The 22,397-nt window shown below is 40.4% G+C and overlaps 1 protein-coding gene across 21 annotated transcripts in view; it reads left to right on the top strand.

Annotated features, from left to right (window-relative positions):
* BRSK2 (BR serine/threonine kinase 2) overlaps positions 1-22,397 on the top strand; it is a 299,114-nt gene that overhangs the window by 218,613 nt on the left and 58,104 nt on the right. For all 21 annotated transcript variants that reach the window (XM_090140616.1, XM_090140602.1, XM_090140613.1 and 18 more), the window contains 4 exons: positions 819-935; positions 10,196-10,229; positions 11,642-11,710; positions 14,705-14,851. In XM_090140616.1, coding sequence (XP_089996742.1) covers positions 819-935; positions 10,196-10,229; positions 11,642-11,710; positions 14,705-14,851 — 367 coding nt within the window. The remainder of the gene's footprint in view (positions 1-818; positions 936-10,195; positions 10,230-11,641; positions 11,711-14,704; positions 14,852-22,397) is intronic.

The following is a 22,397-nucleotide window of genomic DNA, read 5'->3' as shown; positions in this document are numbered from 1 at the left end:
AGATGTAACAGTTGTACAGAAGTACTTGAATAGTAAGAAACGGATGTGCAAAGTGGTGTTGTCTGTGGATAATGAAAATGAGTAAATTAGTCAGTATACATTTTCTTTGATTTAAAACAGGAGTTACTGTCCTGAAGGTCATGACTGCCTGCTCGTTCCCACGTTGCCAAGTAATAAAAGAATTGAGCTTTGCTAGAAGGAAGGAAATGGAATCCTCTCTCTTCTTTCCTGTTGCTAATACTCTCAGTTAAAAGCGGTGCTGGGTTCAAGGAGTTAGAGCCATTGGAGCTAGCTGCCCAAAATGTTTTCAAAGCCATATGCCTACGTAAATGACCCCTAATAGGAGCTTTTTGCTGTAGTGTTTACACCAAATACATTTGTTTGTTGTTTTCTTTTTTTTTCCCCCAAAACTTCACTAATACTATTTACTGTCAAAGGAGTATACTGATGGCATTCACTCTTACTTTAAGAAGCTGGCATTTGATGGAGTATGTCAGCCCTAAATCTAAACTGAAAATTTCCTCCTACCAATTTCCCTCAGTCTCCCTGTCAGATTGTGTTGATATTGTTCATTTTCTATAAGGACAAGGCTCAAACTTTGCATTCATCAGGAGTGGGCACCCCATCATTTGGGGTGGTCTAGAGTGCTGCAAAGGCCAGATTTTAGGTGTGTGCGTTCTCCTAATCTGGAAGAGAGAAAGAATGACATCAATTAAAATGTAATAGGTCTGATGCTATTAACTAAAAAAAAATACAGGCCTTGGAATGGGAAAGCTGTTGTGGATAATTTAACTTGCATTTTGATCTTTTCTTTACAGCCACAGGGACTTAAAACCAGAAAACCTACTGCTGGATGAAAAGAACAATATCCGGATAGCAGACTTTGGGATGGCATCGCTGCAGGTTGGGGACAGCTTGTTAGAAACCAGTTGTGGGTGAGTGTCTCAGAGCATATTGCAAATAGTCAATGACGGATTCCAGACATAAAAAATGCCAGTAGTTTGGGGTTTCAGGAAGATCTGCAGGCTTACACTGTGCATCATTATTTCCTAGCAAGTTAGTAAATTTTAAAAATTTATACAGTGCATAAAATAGCTAAAAGAAGGGTTTATTAAACTGCTTTGCAGTGAAGAGCAGGCCTTTGTAGATGTCACATATGGATATAAATATCAAGGCTTTCAGGTTTGGACTCATCTGCCTAGGCTGGCTTGTGTTTACTTTCACTGGATGTATGATATTTGGAAAATGAAAGCAGTGGTGAAACCTGTTTTAAGAATAGGCTTTAAAATATTAGGAGGTGAGAAAACAAGAGAATCTATGGCATCTCAAATGGAATTTGTGTGTTTTGTTCAAGCTGCCTGCTTGCAGCTCTTTCTGTTTATACTCCACTCTGATTCATTTTGGCTCACATCCGGGATTGACAGGGAGGCAGCAGAGGGTCCTTTGCAATTACAGGGAGGGCATGAGCACAGATACAAAAGAGACTGCTTGGAGGAATATCACAGGGACAATAAAAACATTTCCATGTTAATTCAGTTGCCAGCAGGAGCTTTCTAGGAATTTCCAAGGGAGTCAGCAATAAGCCCAACAGCTGAGTGAAGATCTGGTGCCTGGCTGAGGACAGATGAGCATTTCAGGAGCAATACCCTCTGATCATTATCATCTCTAGGGATACCACAGGCACCATGGTCCCCCAAAGCCATGACACTGTGCTGTGTTGACTGCAGTGTGCTGCTGCAGTGAGCTGTGGCAAGGGTAGCAGCTGCATCAAGTTGCTGTAGCCTGGCACCACTATGCTGGCTTTTAGCTGTGTATCAATTTGTTACAACAGCAAGCTCAGCAGCTGGAGTTGCAGAAAGTACCAGCAGTTCTGTGTCTCCTCCCATACACACCTACTCTTCCTGACCTTTGGCATTGTAAATCTTATGACTGCAGCTCATCTCAATCCTCAGGCTGCTACAGTCCATGTTTTTTCATTCTGTACCCTGAGGCAAAAGTGGACACAGAGCCATATCAGCTCCCTTTATACTCCGTCTACTGCCTCTGAGTCCTGAGCTGCACAGCTCTGCATTCCAAGTTTTGAATAATAAATTGCAAAATTGTTTGAAGCTGATGATGTGATTGAATGGTGGTTGATGACTATACTGAGATGCACGCATTCCTTCCTTGTCTGTGTCAAGATTTGACCTCTTACCAGCACAAATGAGAAACAAGGAGCTGTGAGTCTGCACATCTGCTGCTTGCAGCTGCCTTCAAACCTCCCCTCTAGACTAAGAAACAAAGTCTTCACTGCAGTTATCACAAACAATCTCTGCTCTTTAAAGAAAATTTTCTCCCTCTATTCTGTGTAAAACAGAACAACAGAAAGTGTAAAAACTGACTCAATCTCACATCACCCTGAAGGATTTTTCGAACTCCTTGGGAGCCTCTTGGTAGGCTCCCTGTTCATGTTAGAAGCAGTCTGTGTCATCCAGGTCTAGAGTCTCAAAGGGAGATTTCCTGTCTGTAAGTAGTGCTGGAATTCAAGCCTCCATGTTTTAAGCAGAGCCAGCCCTGCTATTGCAGCCTTAAAATGTGCTAATAAAGAAATCAATGGAATGGAAGAGACATGCCTGTAATAAACAGAACACAGCAGCAATGCTATGATCTCCTGCCTTGCAGATGTATTTTAAGTATGGTGCCAATCACTAGGCCTCCATGTGAGCTATTACACCACTTCATTAATTCTCCTGGCATGGAGCCCAGCATGGCTGGTACTGGTGTCTTGTGATCTATCTGGTTTGGGTGGTAAAAAGAGAAAGGAAAGAAGGAAGAAATATATAACAGTGTGCCACAAAGTTCACAAAGAAAGGCAATCTGGTTGTGACTCTCCATCCCTAGGAGCACACACTAACCAACCTCAGAGCTCTTCAAGGCAACAATTTTACCTCCCCCTTGTAATTGGTACTTTCAGCCAGCATGAAAAAAAACAAAACAGACCGAGTCATGGCTGAGATATGAAACTTTAATGAGATGTTCTTCCATGCACCCAGAAGTTAATTTTCAGAATGGCTTTCTCTGTGCTGTGAACGTTGATAATGAGATGAAACTGTAACATTTCCATTGACAGCCACACAAGGAGTCTCCAGGTATTTCTGTCAGTCAGAGTGGGAGGATGAGATGGAGTTTAGCAGCATGATACAACAAACTTTATCAGTACAGCAGAGCTGTTAGAGTGCAGCCTCTGTTGTCACAAGTGAACTGCTAAGTATAGTCCAAAATTTGACCAGAGAGCTTTGACTGGCCTCACAAAGCTGTTCTTGTGTTTTGTTGCATGCCTCAGAGTCAGTGTCTGATGGGAGCTACTCCTTAGATCAGCATGATTTTCTGTAGTGCTGATGGCTACCTGGAGGAAATGATAAAAAGTTCAGCCCAGTCGTGTTTGTGTAGGGGAGGGAGGTAAGGATGAGCTGGCTGTTTCTTTGACATCATTTGTCACTGCCAGACTGCATTTAGGCCTTGGTTGTAATTAATCCCCATTACTGAAAGTCTGTATAGCACAAATCCTGCATATATACATATATGCAGAAGAGTGTGCCATAGATTTAAACATGTATCTTTAGACCTTTGAGGGAAAGAGGAGCTGTGGGAATAATTCTGCTAACTGCAGAAACTGCACGATAAGGCAGTCTTGTGGAGAGAGAGTCCCTGAAATGCTAAAGTAACCCAACAGATCTTTGCATCTCTCCAGGAGCAGGGGAGTTCTGTGAGCAAACAGCAGACAACTAAGGAAGCGGAGGATGTGGTAGGATGCTGCTTCTGTTAGTTCAGATCTCTTTGGCTCTTCCTCCTCTTTACCCTTCCAAGCGGTGACATGCAGAGACAATCCCTCATCTTTTTCAATAGTGATTCTTCCCAGCACACTGCCTTGCAGTGCTTCAGAATGTTAGATACTGAGCAATCCCTCCTACTTGTCTCTAGGCAAGAAAAATGAGTTTCTTATGGTTAAATCTCTGAACCTAAATGATCTGAGCTTGATTTCTGCCTCTGCTGTGGGCATTCATGGTAGTCTTAGACAAGTCACATTACCCCTCTGTACTTCAATTCTCAATCTTAACAAGTCATTATACTGCCCAAGTTGCTCTGAACATAATCTGAAATTATATCTATAGGAGTCTTGGAAAAGTAGGACCTTTTTTCTCTTTTCTTGAATGAAAAGAGCTCATGAATTGAAGAATTGACAGGAAATACTGTTGAGTTATAATTCTTGGGAGTCTGTAATGATCCTTCCTAATTCCCCATTGCTCCTTACAGAAAGCTGACAAAGTACATTTTTGCCATCTCTGCAGTTCTCTCCATTTCACTTACTGTGAAACAACACCATGTCCCTCAGGCAGGAGATTGCTGCAGGCCACCAGGTGATGGAAAGCAGTGCTGCTTTCTGTGCTGCCTCTAAACCTCTCGATCGCAAACAACCACAAGCTGAGACCAAGCCAACATGTAAAGGTGGCTTTCTCCAGTACCAGACATATTCCCAAAAAGGCAGTCAGTGCAGGCTCACAGTGAACTGATTGTATATGCAGCAGTTCTCCCCTTCTCTGTTGGGAACCCCTGGAGAAATCCAGAAATCTGTGCATGTGGGAAGAACAATGTTGATTATGTCCTCTAATGTTATTGAGTGAGAAGAAAGCCATTGTGCATGTCAGTGGCAAAATGAAGGAAAAATCAACTGCCAAGCCCAGCACAGTCCATACCTCTGCTCTCAGTTCTTTCTAGCATATGCTGGCTGCACTTTGCAGACCCACCAGCTGCCCATATACATCAGAAAAAAGAAAACAAAAACAAAAACAAAAACATTTTCGTCAGTGCTGTGATTCTATGATGCTCATTAGAATTATTATCTCTTTTTGATATCTCAGGATATCTGTAACACCCAATAGAGTGTGTGTTTGTTAGAAATGCTAACAGATATCATCTAGGTCCTAATTTGCTTACCTTTTGTATTCAATCTATCTGTGATGAGATAATTCAGAAGAGATGAATGTGGTTGCTGTACACCTCAGTATCCAAGCACCATTTCTAATTTAATGTCAAGACATGATGCTGCATATATTCTTTCTCTTCTGTACAGTTCTGTATACAAATGTGTGTATGTTATCTAAAACATATGCAAATGTCCAGGTCCAGATATTGTTAGTGTTGCAAATTTAGGCTCTTAAAATTAGAAAATGCCAGAATTCATAATTTTTATCCCATCTCTCCAGGAGTTTCCATTGCACTCTGTTCCCATCTCTTTCCCTGTTCTCCACTGCACTCCAGTCTTGCCAACTTCTCCCACTCATTTCTGCTTCACATTTGGTCCCGGATTCTTTTCTCTTTTTCACTAGATTCCAACTCTGATTTCCCCTACTTGGTTTTCCCAGCTCTCAGTCCCGTATCTAATTCCTGTTATTTGTGCATTCAGCAGAGGTTCTGCATTTTAAAGTTTGGTACTTTGTGACAACCTCAGTCACAATAGCTTGTACTATCAGTTTTAAGAAAAAAAAATGATCTGTGAAGCATTGCCAATACAGGTTGAATTTTCATCTTGATTCTCTAGAGAATTTCCATTAGTAAATACAATCTTCCCTGTTTCTAGTGGTTGTGTTTGAATACATTTTTCCAGAGAATGTGAATAAGTCATCACATTTTTCTTTCACATTTAAGCATGCTAGCAATGTTCACTTTTTATGGGAAAAGCATATTTAATTTAAATAAGATTTTAATAGTGGGCACAAAGATGAAACCAGTCTGAAGCAGACAAACAGAAAAGAAAATCTCTGAGTTGTTAAATTGGTAGTAAGTGATAAGCAATTTGAAATGAGGATTATGAAGGGAAATATCAGACAGCCGTATTAATAAGTGCTAATATAAGCCTTACCTGTAATACATTTCAAGGTACATTAAAAGAGCTTTAAGTCTGCAAAATTAAGTGCTGAAAATTTAAGATATGCTACTTTTTAGATTACAAGTATAAAATTAACTTGGTCCCAAAATATTCGTTGGGACCAATGAATTGGGATAAGTTCATTAATTATGAGCTTATGCAGGTTTTTTTCCACCAAAACTTTGTCTCATTTGATATTTTTATGGTGTGAGATTTTTCGAATAAGCATCTGTTTAATTTACTCTCATCCTTTGTTTTATGGATCCATTCAAAGTTTCATCTCACCATATCCGAGTCTTGCTGTGGATGCTAGGTAGGATTTTCATCAAAGTATTTTAAGTTTACAAATATTAACTACATCAAAAATAGGGGAACCTGCAGCTTGCAATTAGCTGTGAACATCTCAGTTTAAAGCACCTTTTCATTTGCATTCACAGAAGGACTCTTTTGCAGGCACAGAGAGCTTGATTCTCCGCTATGTCAACCAGATGCCTCATCACAACGTTGTCCTTCGTAGCACCACACTTCCCTCACTTGACCACTGGCTTTCCAATTTCTGCAAAAGTAAACCAGAGGCATTGTGGACAGCAGCAGACCCACTGCCTCATGCTCACTTATCTACAGAGCACAGCATAGTCTGTTCAGGTTCTGCATTCTTTACACTCTTTTAATATTGGGATCTGTTTCAGTTTTTAAATTAAGATCTCTTAAAGGATCTATGTCTTAATGATTTGAACTCGTATATTAATTAATGAACTGATTTGCAAATTCACAGTCTATTTGTGCTTGAGGAGTAAACAGCTGTAAGATGGCTGAGGGCTAGATGCTGAGTTTTCTCATATAGTGCTAAATAGAGCTGAAGCTTTAATTGCAAAATAGCACTCAACCTTAACTACAGCTACTTCTTTAATTACAACCCTACCTGCAGTTATTGCTTTCAGTACAGCCTGAACTACCCGCTGCTCCTCAGACTGTTTCTTCAGTCCCTCCCTGCATTACTTTGCTGTGTGATCTGTGGCTGTCCCTTTCCCCACAGGATGCTCTAACATGCATCCTTCTTGTGAGGAATTCCCTTTCTCTGTTTTACTGCTCCTCTCACGTTCCCCTTCATCTTAGCCCTTTGCTGCCCAGCACAGTGTTCCACATAGGCATTCTTTTGCTCTAGTGGGTAGCTTCTGTCTCCAAAAGCCAGCTAAGAGGTAGCAGTTAACTTGGGGGGAAGCATCTGAGCAACACCAAAAACAGCCAGATACAAGAGGGTTTCAGTGCATCTCCTGTATAAAAATATCTTCAAGCAAAGAGAGAACAAGACTTCTGCATCCCTCTCTACAGAAATACTGCCTCCAGCTGTGAGGTGTAAAGAGAAGCATTTCTTCTTCCCCGAGTAGTATCTTCCTAAGGCATGGATCCAAAGTACACAAGTGTGGAGATTTATCTTTAAAGGGACCTGTCAGAAAGTGCAATACATGATTTGTCACATTATAGAGCAGGATTGTACAGTACAGCTCTCCCTCTTCTCCCTCATCAACCTTGTCTGGAAAAGCAGTTGTTGCATAAACCATACACAGGCAGTAGGTTTATCTGTGCACTGTGCAGGTCTCTCTTACCTATGTACTGAGACAGGAGGTCAGAACTGCTTGCACAAATCAGAGGCACATCACATCTGCACTGAAGATACAGCACTGGTTGTCTCAGATGTACTCTAGCTTTATTGTATCAATGTGTCAAGATCAAAAACTACTTGTCTAGTTTTTCAGACGAGATTCATGGTAGATGCATCAAAGATGCGTCTCTCTGATTGCATGACCCCTGTCTGGACTTGTAGTGGTTTTAACCGTTGCATTTTGGATTATCATCTCTGGTCGAAGTCCCATGTAAATGCTTTGCTAAGGGCCTGCAAGATCTGTTAAGATTCCTGTGTCCAAGAGTTACAGCTGTGAATGATGGTTCAGAGAGCCCTTCCTGCCCCAGGCAGACTAGCCTGGGAAAATCAGCATCACCCTTGAAATAAACACTGCCAACACTGGGGCTTTTTTGCAGCAGTACCCAGAGGCAGCAGCTGCTTCTTAATCTTGCTGAGCTGTATACTTATTTATTATCAAGGGCAAATTGTGGCTTTTGCTGCACAGAGATGTAGCTGAAAGATGAGGAGGTGGCCTAGGGGAAGAGAGAGGGAATATACTGAATATTGAATAATTATTGATAAGAGCCAAAGAAATACTCAGGACTCTATAGAAAGATAAATAGATTTTTTATTAAATTTTAGCTTTCTCTTTAAAGCAGTTGAAGATCCTTTGTGATTGGCAGCATGGAAATGAGTTTTCTACAGATTTCTGGCTGGCCAGAGGAACCTGTTTAGAGCTGTTTGCCAAGACAGTGCTGCAGATATCCTGATAGTGTGTGCTGGCAAGAATTCACAGTGGCTATGCCAGAAATCTGTGCTCTCTGGGCAGTTGCAGTGCAGCTGTTGAATGATTGAATCAATCCAACTTGTTGAAATTATTTATTGTAACATTTTCTTCACCCATTCTGTTAGATTTTAGCAGAATTTCACCAGTGTCTTGACTTTGCAGACTCCACTGCAGACTCCACACTCAACAGAGGAGTGAAATGCTTTAAGTGCATTTGCTACTGGGATTTCTAACTGGGTATCTATCCATCTTGTCGTCTAAACAATACTTATGTTCTTCTTTTCAAGGATATTTGCAAGATGGCCGTATACCTCAGCATCTGCAATTATGAATTCTGAAATCTGTCTTTGTTGGAGTTGCAAATTTTTGGGAGGTAGGAAAGCAGCAGTGGTGTTGCTCTCATTTTAGTCAGAGCAGCAGACTTATGATGAGGTTCTGGTCAACCAGTTGTGGCCAGCAGCAAATTTTAATAACTCATCTGTGACTGCCAGAGACAGAGCTGCCAAAAGAACCCAGTGGGTCTGTCCTCCCCACTGGGTTCAAGTACTTTCTTACCTGAATCCCAGAGCATCCAAAGGTGAACTCTGTCCAGCTCTCCAAAGCAAGACATTTCTTGTCTTGATAGGCCTTTCAAGGTTTATAAAATCAGGTCTAAATTACTGAATGCATAAGGGTTGGTCATAATACCTGTGATAACCTCTTAAAGAAGAAGTGTTGTTAGATAGTATGCTAAGCTTTCAAGTCCTACCTTTCCCAAAGTTTGTGAGGGATCAGTTATATTCTGTTTCTCCTTGCTTAAGCTTTGTATTCAAGGTAGCTGCAGTTCTAGTTGTACTCTGAGTATATTATCACAGTCTGCCAAAAGCTGTGATAGCAAATCAGATGTGCCACGCACTCAGGATGATATTTTACCATAAGTGTAATGTGTATGGAAAGGTAATTAATGGACTGTCTCACTGGGCATTAAAGTAGCATCCTAGCACAAAGCTAACCTCACTGTGCTTCTGTTTTGCTCATTACTTTGTGAGACAGGTATTGCCCAACCATGATTGTGTTTGTCACAAGAAACAAATGCACAAATGAAGACAGGCTCAGGGACTGCTGGGAGGTGTCAGTATGAACAATAGTGAGATTTGCACACAGGTCTCAGACAGTTTGCATCCCTTTTACTTGTCAAGTTACTTTAATGAGGGCTATAAAAATAAATAGCCATGGCTATAATCTTTAGGAATTAAAATTATTACCTGGCAAGTTGAAGTAATTAACTATTCTCAGCCAAGAATCAAGGAAGAGATAGATGGGTGGAAGGATGTGAAGAGAATATATTAGCTCAAAAGGTAACAGTGCTGTTGTCCATCCTTTTTGTGTGGTGTTTTGCTGGTTTTTTGTTTTTTGTTTTTTAAGAAAAATAAATAGTGTGTTGAAATCATGTACTGTCAGCTTTTATGACTGCTGGAGTAAATGAGAACACTCTTAGCAGAAGAGGTGCAAGATATGGTTTGGAAATACATGCATTGGCTCTGAAAACATTTAATTTTTTTTCCCCTAAAAGACCTTGCAGTGTGTGCCTTCCTTCTAGTTATATGTATGGCCAAGTGAAAGTATAGAGTTGGAGGGCTGGAATTTTATGTAATCACAAAATATGCCTGCTCTTTCATTTCTTTTAAGAAATTCATATTAGGGCCATTGAATTTTGAATTATGCTCGTTGTTGACCATTTTGGGGTTTGTCTGAGAAATATATTCTCAATACAGTAATAAAAAGGGCTGTTTTTGCAAACTTGCTTTCTGTGTAAATGAGCCAATCCTGATTCTGGTAAGCAAAGTGGTAAAGCAAATAGTTCACAAATACATGCTCATCTCACTATTTTGTGTTACAGATCACCGCATTATGCCTGCCCTGAAGTTATCCGGGTAAGTTGATTAAAATCAATGTATGTTTTCTTTAAAGTGTCACTAATTGCATGTGTGCAGACAGACCCTCTCTACAGGAAATCTGTCCAAGACAGACAGCATGTGAAAGGAGAGAATAAACGTAACTGTGACTTTGGTTGTTTGGTTCAGCCCTGAATCAAGCCACATCAGCCATCTGAGGAAATAATCCTGTGTTGTTCTCACAATACCTTTGTGCCATGTTACCAGGCAGAAAAGCAGTAGCCTCATTTAACTTGGTCTTTTCACTCTAGACACCTATGCCTTTTCTTCCCCATTGTAGCTATTTCAGCAGAACTGGAGTTGGCTGTCAATGATACTGGTTTATTTTAAATGATAGGAACTATCCTTTCCCCCCTACTCTTTCATTTGTCTTCTTAAAATAAGTATTGAATATTACCAACGAATATTACCAGTGGCCAAGTTCCCCCCCTTTTTTTAGATGTTCTTTTTTATTATTTTATATTTTTCTGATTGTTTGGGTTGGAAGGGGTCTTAAAGATCATCAATTTCCAACTCCCTTGCTGTGGGCAGTGACATTCCCACTAGACCAGGTTGCTGAAACTCCATCCAACCTGACTTTGAACACTTCTAGGGAGGGGGCATCCACTTCTTTTCTGAGTAATCTGTTCCACTGCCTCACCACCCTTACAATAAAAAAAATATTCTTTATATCTAAGCTTAATCGACCATTATCCCTTGTTCTATAAAACTCCCTGGCAAAGTTGTTCTTCAGCTTTCTCATAAACTCCCTTTAGATACTGAAAGGCTGCAATGAGGTCTCACCTCCAGGTTGAAGAACTCTCTCAGCCTGTCTTTGTAGGAGAGGTGCTCCAGCCCTCTGTTCATCCTTCTGGCCTCCTCTGGACCTACTCTAACAGATCTGTGTCCTTCTTTGGTTGGGGACCTGAGAGCTGAATGCAAGTGGGGTCTTACAAGAAGAGCACATCACCCTTTTGAAGCATATCACTAACATAAAACCAAACACGCATACAGAAAACACTGTCCAGCCAGTACTACGAGTTCACAAATAATATGATTGATGACAAGGTCCCTGAAGAACTAGAGAGGAGAAAAACTCATTCTTGATGCCCTTAGCACACCTCTGCCTTTCAGGATCAGTACTAAAAAGTTTCCAGTCCTCAGCCATTCCTGCTGTTTCCTATTTCTGACCCTGTTCTCATAGAACCTAGGTAAGTGTAAACTGCTATTCATAAAAAAAAAAATCAACTAATGGGCCATGTCTTGGCCTCCTGGTTGGAAAGGCCACCTTGGGAAGCAGGTGGCGGAATCAAAATGCGTGGTTTCCCATTCTCCCCTCTCTTGTTCTTCGAGGATAATAAATTAATTTACTAGTGAGCACATTTTTGAGTCTCTGTGTCATTGCTGCATAGGGAGAAAAGTATGATGGAAGGAAAGCAGACGTCTGGAGCTGTGGAGTCATTTTATTTGCGTTGCTAGTGGTGAGTCATCTTCCTTGCTCTATCCTTAAAAAAAAAAAGAAATATTCACAAATGCTGCTGTATTTAATGGTGATTCTACTGACATCATGTACAGATAGGTGTTTTTTTTTTAGTTCTCCTATTTTTGTATCTCTCAACTGCATCCTTTCCTCTAAGTCCTACATCAGTCCCAGAGGAAAAGCATGAAGAATATTTCACTGCTGCTTTGAAATGCGGCTGCCCTGCACATGAGAACATAGACAAGTGTCAAAGACTTGCCTTCATAAATATCACTTGGTGTGTTGTAATGCTGCAGCATTTTAAAGAGCCCCATTCGAAGCACACTGAATTTTTTGATCCAAATGGGTGTGCCACTCCAAACACAGAAATTGTTGCCCTTCACAGAATTAAACATCGCTGGTTTCTTCAAGTGTTTGGTTTTTTTCTGCTGTATGTATATGTACATTTCATTAGGTATATGCATACGTTAACTGCAGTCTTTTATCAAGAGAAGATTTGAGTGCAACAATTTTGTTTCATGCAAGTATTGGGCTATATTTTAATTTGGTTCACTAGAGAATACAAAACAGAGCCAATATATAGTATATTAGTATACTATACTAAGTATAGTATATACTAATTTATATTAAGAAGTATAAATTAGTTTCCATCTGGCTCACTTGGAGTACTTTTCTTAGTATTCAAAATGTAGTATCTTGTAACTTATCCTTCTTTTGATGAAAGTTTCAATTCTCTGTGGAATTTATTCTGATTTACAGCATAATGTAACATTCCCAAATATACAATAATTGGATGTCCAGCTCAAAGTGAATAGGTTTGGCATTTGTTGTCAATTCCCATAGTAAAGTGTAAGAAAATACAGATGTATGCTTATATAAGCATGATGTTACTATGTGCAGAATTAATGGTTTATATGAGAATAGATTTAATGCACATTAAGTATTTTATATTTGTAGTAGTTTAAGTGATGATCTACAATTATAAAAACAAGAAGCCTGAAGCTAAATATTGATGTCCTTTAATTTTTATTAGTATTTTCAGTTACTAATTCTTCACTTAAATGTTTTATTTTGACAGAAGCACTTGTTCAATGAAACTAAAACTCAGTTGGAGTTAGATTCTGTTCATAATTTTGGCTTAAAATACTTATTATACTTATTATAAAGTATATTTTTTTCAAAAAAATTCACTGATAATTTTTTTAGTGGTTAGAATTCACGTATCTTGTAATATTGAGTACGATGCTTTAATTCTCCTTAACCAGTTTTATTATTTTTAGTAATTATAGGCCATTGACAGTTCTAAATTTTAGATATTTTTTATCTTGATGCTGCACGGGAAGAGTTTTACCTATCTCACCAAGTATCACCTGGAATCTCTTGCTCCTAACCAACTATTTGAGTGGGTGATAACGTAGTTATAGAATGAGCTCCTGCTGTGACATGTTGAGTTTGTAAGAAAAGGCAAGAGAGGTTGGCAAGGTGATTGGGAAATGTAGGAGTGGACTCTTGTTTGAAGATGGCTTCTATGTCAAGATTTGGTGTCCCCCTGTTACTGGGAAGCATCTTCATCTGTTTCTACATATATACACAAGCCTGCAAAATGACTGAAATGGGTCTATTATTGACAGAGAGTGCAGAGCTGTCCAGCTAATTATGTCAGGAAAAACCCTGCAAAAAGTCTCAAGCTGTAATAACAGGTGGTGGTAATAAAAGATCTGTAGTTGTTACCTTCAGGAAATGCCACAAAGCAGCCTTGCTGACTTCATTGTGGATTAAATTGTGTTAGCCAAAGTACTGAACTATCGGAATTGATTTTCCCATAAGTCTGGAACCGTAAGGGAAAAAGTAGGTAACTCGAGAGGTTGGTTGTGAAAGACAAGGAGGCTCTTCCTTCATGGCTGCTTGAATGAACAACAGTAAATAGTATCCAGTAGTTGTTGCCATCAGGTAGATTTTCCAAGGCTTCTGTAAATTAAGCTGTTGGTCTCAGCAAACTGTGGACACAGGCCTGCTTATACAGATGCAGTACTCACTGAAGTAAGAACAGTGCCAGCACTAACAACTGAAAGCTTCATTATCACAGCAGCTGACAGCTTGCAACTTCCCACAACCTTTCCTGGAAGCCAAGGAAGCTCACCACATAGTGAAAGAGAGGAGTGAGAATATCAAGGAAGGTGCATACTTGCTATAAAAGTGGAGTTATCCTAAAGATTTCCACTCTCTTCCTTTTTGTCCTTGCAGCAAGGATAGGCTTTTTGCTGCTTTCTGTGGCCAGCTGATGATCTATTCAAAGTGAAATTTGAGCTTAAAAAAGCTCAGGCTATTCATGTAAGTGAGCTGCAGTAGAGAAGCAGTGGGGGCTGATGACCTGACTGCAGCTTGGGAACTGGATGGAGTACGTTAACCAGGTAGAACGTCTGCTGCTTCCAAAGGGCTGATGTTGGTTAGGGTTTTTTTCAGATGTGTCAATCCACTGCTCCATCAGAAAGAGGATGTTCTTTACTGAAAGTCTCTCAAATGCTGTTCACCTCTTTTCCAGTGTCTGCAATAAATGTGTCTCAGGAAGATTAAAAGTAAGGAAAGGATAAACATTGCTGCAGTGAAAGTATGCCCAGGAGGAACACCAGCAGATCAAAAGCTTGAGCTGAATTTAACTGAATACATGCATCTTTGCTGAATTTGCCTGGAAAGGCAATTTCATATTATGTATTATGCTTTATACTGGTAGTCATTTTCTAATTAAAGGTTTAATAAAAGAAAAAAAAAAGCCGGAATATCCTCTGCTTTTTCCCTATGTTGGAGAAAACACAGCAGCTAAGAAATTATTTATTTTCAGTGAATGACAAGATTGTTTCACTTATTATAATACTTCATTATGAGCTGACATTCTCTTTTCCTTTCTCTCGTTGTGTTTATCCTGGCTTTTCTCCTTTTGCTCTCCAACTCCCTTTCCCTGCTCTCTCCCATCCACAAATCCGTCACATCCCCACAGGGTGCCCTGCCATTCGATGACGACAACTTGCGGCAGCTGTTGGAGAAGGTGAAACGTGGAGTGTTCCACATGCCACATTTTATCCCTCCGGACTGTCAGAACCTCTTGCGGGGGATGATTGAAGTGGATGCCTCGAAACGTCTCACGGTAAGGAAGCATTTGCTGTAAGTCATGTGATGAAGGCTTTGTTTGTCACCTCATTGCAGTTACAGTTGACTAACTAAAGTAACTTGGTTTACTGCCATTCCTGTGCATTTCCTCCTGAGCAAAGTATGAGTGAAGCTGGTGGAATTTTGGAAAGAGGTTGGTCACCTTCCCTTTTAAATGATGGGGCCAGATTACCTTTGTGTTGCTTCTCTATCTTCATAATTCTTCCTCGTATGCTGCAGTGGGTATTTAGAATGACTCTTTCATAATGTAATCACAGTGCTACTGACCCATTAGCACATTTTGGAATCTGCCTGGGCAGTCTGGCTCTCCTGGTGGTTGTGCCAGTTTATCAGGGACATGATGTAATTGTTTGAAGGTCAAAACAATTTGGACTGTTCTTTGAAGCTTTGCTATTAAACACAGTACACTCTCTTTACATTTCTGACAAAAGTGTGACTTCTCACTTCAAGCCACATGGCTACATTGTATTCTGTCCTATGTGTGCTCTGCATTATGCTCTAGAAGCCTTCAGAGCAGATGCTTTCTAGTTTGCTGTTTCGTGTTGTGCCTTGTGGTCCTGCGCATGATTAGGCCTGCAGTGCTGAGCTCCAGGCTGCATTTGCACTGATGCACTGCATCTTTGTAGCTAAGCTATAGCCCATCACTGTGACAGAGAGCCTGCATGGATGAGCACTGTGTAGTGATTGTATCCTTCATTAACGCTGTGTTAATGTTTGAGGGAATTAAAAAAAATTAGCAGTTAAAATCATTTTGGAAAGCAAGCTTGCCTGCTTGTCACTGGAAGCTTCAGCCTTTATGGGTACATTGCCCTTGTAAATCCTATTGTCAGGCTCTGGTGATGATTTTATACAGATCTACTAAGCTCACAGATTCTGAGTGGGAGTATGTATAAAGAAATGTAAATTTAAAACTCCTCCTGGTTCTTCAGTCTGCTAAAATATTTATAAATAAACTCACAGATCAGTGCTTGGCCTCTCTGTTGAGATTGCTAACAACAGCATCAGTCTTCACCAGCTGTGATGGTGCTTTTGGGATGCAGACACCTGTCTGCTAAAAAGTGAACTTAAACTCCCTTCACAACTCTCTTCACAGTATTACCTGGCAGCTGCAGCCAGGTTTTTGTTTTGTTCATTACAAAACGAGGTCATATTCTGTTTGGTGATGTAGATGAGAAGTTCTTCATGGTATTACTGGTATGCTTATCTTTGCAAACCAAGTAGCTGTGACATTGCAGTGAAGGAGTGGCACTGATATAAAACCAAATATATGTATTAGGCACTTTAAAAGTCCCTTTTCATTAGATTTTTAACAAAAGAATGAAAACAATTATTTTTTCCAAGTATTTTCATGGACAGAATGCTACAGAGTCAAGTGCTGTATCCTAAGACCTGAGGGCTGTTCTCTTTGACCAAGTCACTAAGCCACTCTCTGTTTCTTTTCCATAATGTAAATTTAACAGTATGCCCTACCTCACAAACTGGATGGAACAAGGCAGCAAGGCAGCAGAGGGTAGGGACCACAGTGGGTGGATAGATTAGACCTTGAATGAGGAGTGTGCTGCCTGTTGCCTCCCAGATACATAGACTACTGCTCTTGCTCAGGAAACCAGCACAATACAGAACAGATGAAATGTTCTTATTTTTCTCTCAAAGATCTTAGTGCAGATGGCTTGAGTATGCCAATGAGCACAGATCATCAGACATCAGATCTTCTTCAAAATGTTAGGATTTAATTTTGCCAGAGAACACTCCGATTTCTTAATACTGCCTGAAGATTTAAAGTTGTGTGCTACAGCAGAGACTGTACATGCACAAGAGTGAAAAACATTATGGTAAATCAAGGACCCATAGTGATCCCCCCCATTTTCTTGATCAGAAAGAAGCTCTTATTTCCTTAGGAAGGAAAAAAAAAAAAAAAAAAGGATCAACTTGTTATTGACAAGTACTCAACAGTGGATTGTGACAAAGAATTTGAAGTAAAATGCATCTGAGAGCTGAGAGCTGAGAGGAAAAGGAAAGGCTCTTTGTTACTAGCTGCAATCTTATTTTCATTATTGTAGGGTCTCTTGGTTTGCTGTCCCTGCTGCTGTCACACTTCCCTTTCTATGCTGTTAGTGTTCTGGTTACTTAAAGCGCCAGGCAGAATGGAGCTCTTTGTTTACTGCACAGGATCTAGGAATATGTAATTCATTTCAAGGAGAGATCTGAATTCTATTTTAGCTGTGTCCCGCAAAAAAAAAAGAGGATATAAGTATGGGTTTATTTGGAAGCCTCTATTCCTAAAAAATTTTTTACTTGAATCAATTTGATATTTATATAAAAAATGTGAGCAAAATTGTGGCTTGCGTACAATAAGGGCCGATGTACTGATCATTTGTTCAGTATCTTACTGGTGAATTCCGCAGAAAAATGTAGTGATTATAAGGTCACTAGGATTTTTCTTCTTCTATTTTTCACTTCCCTACTCTGCTTTGTTTCTTTTTTTCATGTGTATCTTTTTTTCCTGTTCATCCAACTGCATTTCCCCCACTGCAGTAATTGCCATTTCACAGTACACCCACACCTTCCCCAGTCCATCTGTTAAAATGATCAACGAAAACAGAACTAACTTTCATGTTCAACTGTCATCGTTCGGCTTCGGCGTTACAGCTTGAGACAATTAATGGAGGGGAGGGCACTCAGAAGTATTGTTGCTGGCCCTTTCCTGCCTTAGGAAGTTGGCATTACATTTTGTTGTATATAATCCATTTATAGAAAGAGGACTTCATTTTGTTGTATATAATTCATTTATAGAAAGAGGACTTCATTATATCTTAGTGGAATAAAGTTCACACTCACCGTGTATTACATAGTCTGAAGGATGGATAGTCAAATGTGCCTGCCTGCTGCTCTTTACTAGGCTTGTTCAGCTAAGCATGCTTTAGGTAAAAGAACCCATGTTTTTCTTTCAGTAGAAGGAGCCCCTGACTGCTGGGTGTGGTGTTCCTGACTGCCCATGCTCAGTAAAGATTAAATCAAACAGGCAGTACTGCAGAGGATGAATGCTGAGGCGGTGGGAATTGGAGTGAGCTTCTCTGAATAGCACAGACTAAAAAAACTTGACTTAGTCTACCTACATGATGTCTGAGAGAGAACGTCCCAGTCATCCACATAGGCGCTGGAGGTAATTACCAGGGAGAGAAGGTTTAAACTGAAGGAAGATACTGGCACAAAAACAAATGTATGTCAGCTAGCCTTACATGAAACTAGACTGGAAATGAGAAGAAGCATTCTAGCCCTGTCAATGGGATATGGGGACAGCTTTCCATCAGAAGTAGTGTCAGGAGGGAAAAGTGAACTAGTTTTAGGTTTAGTAAGGCTTATGGAAGACAGTGAGAGCTCTCGGTGCTTGCAGTACTGCAGGATATGATTCCTTTCAATTATGTACACTTCGAAAAGTGAATGTGTTTTCCTTGGAGGATTCCAATGACTCAGCATCTCTGCAGTGGAGAATTACAGTTCCTGTGGTAGAATCCATTTGCAAACCGTCTGCCGCTTTCTTCCACAGAAACAGAAAGGCAAAGAGGAGAAGGAAGGAGCTTTGGTCCACTTTCCTGTTAAAGAAGAGTGAGCGTTGTCAAAAGTGTGTATGTATGACAAGTAGGGTCAGAGCAGATCAGTTATTGCAGAACTATGGATTGTGATAAAGCTGCTATTGTTCCCAGTGCTGACATTTTACTTGAGAATAAAATGACTTGTGTTGGATGTCCACATAGATGTTAAGGCTGAAATATTAGTCAAGTTAAATTACCCAAATTTTCAGTCTCCTCTCTGCTGTTCTTTTTTTTTTTTTTCCCTTTCTTTTCCTGGAGTCTAGTGTATGCTATAATGATATTATCTTTAATGATTTTTAACCTGTAAAGCACGATAGAAAAAACAATGGAGGGAAAAATGATCCTGATTCCTTCATTTTTTCTGGGTCTTTTGGTAAGGTACCTATCACATCATTCAAACTGTCTTACTTCACCACCTGTGGAGTGGAGGCAGTTGATGTACATAGGCTGTAAGCTTTTGGTTACCACAGGCCTATTCTTACCGTGTGCACTTAGCACAGCAATACCTTGCTCTTGTTGAGGTCCCTGAAGGCTGCTATAGTATGACTGCTGCTACTGATGGAGGTGATGGTTCTCCTGCTGTTGGTGCTATTAGCTTGAATGCTTTGGTCAGGAAAAGCCTGTATCTTGACATTATATAGTAGGTTTAAAGCTCAGACTAGAGAATCTTCTAACTGAAGAATTATTATCTGAGATGTAGGTTGAGTTAGTGCATGGGTGGGTTTGAAACTGTTTGTTTTCTGGACAGGGAAGTTTGAAACCTGACATGAGTTCAAGCTCAGAAGCTCTCATCCTTATCTTTGGACTTTGAGAAAGTTTTTCTGCAGGTCAGAACTTTTCAGCTTGGCAACCAGTATGCTGAGATCAGTGCTGAGGATGTAGACAGCACTGTCTTGTTTTCCATCTGCCTGTCTGTCTCCATCTGTTGTTCCCTGTCTTAGTATTTAGACGTAAGCTCCTTGGGGGAGGAGACCTCCTTTTCTGATGAGCATGTACAGTTTTTCATCAAACTAGATTTATGAGTATGGGTCCTCAATGCTACTTCAGTAATCAAGGTTAATATGTATAGGAAGTATTTTTGTGTAAAACCATTGTGAAGGAGTTCCCCGTCTCCTTCTATCGCAGCATTTTAGCTTGCAGAATCTCTCCTCTGACTGTGCATGTGCAATGGAGCTAAACATGTTTTGTTGTTGCAGAGATGGCATCATGAGGCAATTGCCTGCGGTGGCTAGGGGATGTTATGAAGCAGCATTTTAACAACTTCCATAAAATGGCATTAAATTTGGCAAACTCATGTACAAACAGCAAGAAGAACCCTCTGGGAAGGGCTGTTAAATGCCTTCGTCACTTACATGCATTTAAACATTGTGTTTAAATGAAGGCAGGAGGAGTAAGATTAGCTCCCACTGTGTATCTCCCTCCCCTGCATTGCATAGTAAAAAGCATACAGACTTCTCCTTGTCAAAACCAATCGCCCTCCCATAACCCTCCTGTCACTTTAATGCAGATGAAAAGCAACAAAGCATTAATTAATTACCTTTAAAAAAGCGGTGAAGATGTTGGCAGCAGCAAGTACGCACTTGTAATAACATTTCAATGCAATTACATTTGAATCAGAATAGAAATTGGTTTTGTGGAGTACCGTTCATATCTGGGGTATCCCTGAGTACTTCACAGCAATGATTTTGATGTGGATGGAACTGCAGATTTGTAGGTAAACAGCAGCCATTGTGTTCTCACACAAGAGCTCTCATACACCTTCAAATAAACGTATATCAAAGTGCTAGGGGGATTCTGTTTTAGAAAATTGCTGTGGGATCATTAGCTTGGAGGAGGTTGATCAGCAGGAATGAGCAGAAGGGATTTCTCTTTGACATCTCCTCTGAAAGAGCCCAGGGGGTCTGTGACTAACACAGGAACTGGTGGCCCTTCTTTTTCCCTCTCTCTGACTTAGAAAATGAAGTGCTGTTTTTCTGCATATTGCAGTCAAAAAGAAAAATGTGACCCACAGAGACAGAAAATGCAGCAGAAGAAGCAAGCATGAAAGAGACTTGGACATCGCTTAGCTGTATCATCTGCATCTTGTCTGAAATCATTAACATCTCTAACCCTCCATGAGGTGTATAGGAAATAAGGAGCAGAGATGCATCTCTCTCTCTTTTCAGTGGTATCCAATGCCAGGACAAGAGACAGGGGACACAAACTGATACACAGGAGGTTCCTTCTGACCATCAGGCAGCACTTCTGTGCTGCATGGGTGCCGGAGCACAGGCACGGATTTCCCAGAGAGGCTGTGAGGGGGTGTCCTCCTTGGATGCTGTATGGACATAGGCAGCTGGCTCTGGGCATTTCTGCTGGAGCAGGGGCTGGGTCAGAGGGACCCAGAGGGCCTGGGATTCTGTGGTCTTACAGAGTGGCTCTACAAAGCGAAAGAGGTTCACTCCTTAATGGATTCTTGCTGTAGTAAGCACCTGATAACTAACCATTTTAAAATCCTACCCTGTGAAAGGCATACAGAATAGTCTCTTCTCATTTGGTTATGCCTCAGCTTGCAAAAACCAAGAGGAAGAAGAGTGCATCTCTAGGTTGACAGGAGAACATGCATGGATACATATGTACGTTATCTTCTTGAATTAAGCCACTTAGGGGAAATGACAGTGTGTCTTGAATACTCTGCCCTTCTTTCAGTAGTGCAGGGGTGAAAAGACTTCTTAATAGAGGAGACTGTGATGAAGGGAGTTCCCTTTGTCAGAGGCCTGCAGTCCGGGGTTCTGTGTCGTATACTGCAACACCAGAACGAGCAGTAATAATAAGAAAAAAGACAGATGTGGCCCCATGTTCTCTTCTAGTCCAAGAGTTCCCCTGTCTAGTACCAGAGTTCCCCTGTCTGGAAACCACATGATGTCAGGACACACAGGTCTCACCTTCTGTCAAGCTTTCCTAGTTTGTATTCCCTTTTTCTTTGTTTTCGATATGAGTCCTGTCTCACTTAAAAAATGATCTAATATAAAGCAGACATGAGATCTTCTGGGTCTCCCAGGCAAGGAGCTGTTGTTCCATAGTACAGAGGCCTCTGATTCCCTCCTCTCCGCAATGAACGCTTACTTTCTATCAGTGAGATTTTGTTGTTTGTCTATTCCTCTATTGTTGTTGTTTTTTCCTTTTGCTCCCTGATTCTCATTCTGGAATTGGAGTGGAAAGTAATAGCAGGACAGCTGTCTCCGTTCTTTCGGACCGGTTTAATGGGCCTGTGGTTTCATCTTATAGCTTGAATTTCCTTCCAGCTCTCCATTGCCTCTCACTCGCATGTTGCACAAACAGAAGCCTGTTAGCAGTGAGTGTGCACATTGCTCTGCGTGTACAAAGGTTTTTCATAAAGGGAAAGCAAGAAATATTGTCCTCACAATGAATAATCTCTGGCTATTGATAAAAATTGTTTTTCTGTTGTGACAGTGCTTCAGAGAATAACTAGGTTAGGAAGATTCTGCTGTTCTGCTGTAATCTGAACAGTTTGGGATTTCTCTTGGGAAAAGCTGTTTCCCTGTCTTTGTGAAATATGTGGTCATCATGTAGCACGTTTGTTGGTGTCTGCTTTACATAGATGGACAAAGCCACTGCTTTGGTCAGTCCTTCACTTCATGATAAAATGCTTGTGTGTGAAGCAGAAAAGAGGGAAGCAAAAGAAATTTGAACCTAAACTCAAGATGTTGGAATTATAAATAGTATTTTTCAACATGAAACCTTATTCCAGTGGGTCTTTAGGTTTTTTAATGGTAAATGTGAAGCCTAGCAAGCACATGGCAGAACATGTCACAGGTACAGACTTTGTTTTGTTCACGCATAATACCTATTTCAGTTTTTATTTCCTTCTCTTGCTGTTTCTGAAACAAAACTGGGAAAGAACTTTTAGTGTAAACAGTCAGGCATTAT

This window comes from Phasianus colchicus, chromosome 5, assembly GCF_987193195.1.
Source record: "Phasianus colchicus chromosome 5, bPhaCol1.hap1.1, whole genome shotgun sequence".
Lineage (NCBI taxonomy): Eukaryota > Metazoa > Chordata > Aves > Galliformes > Phasianidae > Phasianus > Phasianus colchicus.
The sequence above is the reverse complement of the archived record's forward strand: the minus strand, read 5'-3'. Positions and strand labels throughout refer to the sequence as shown.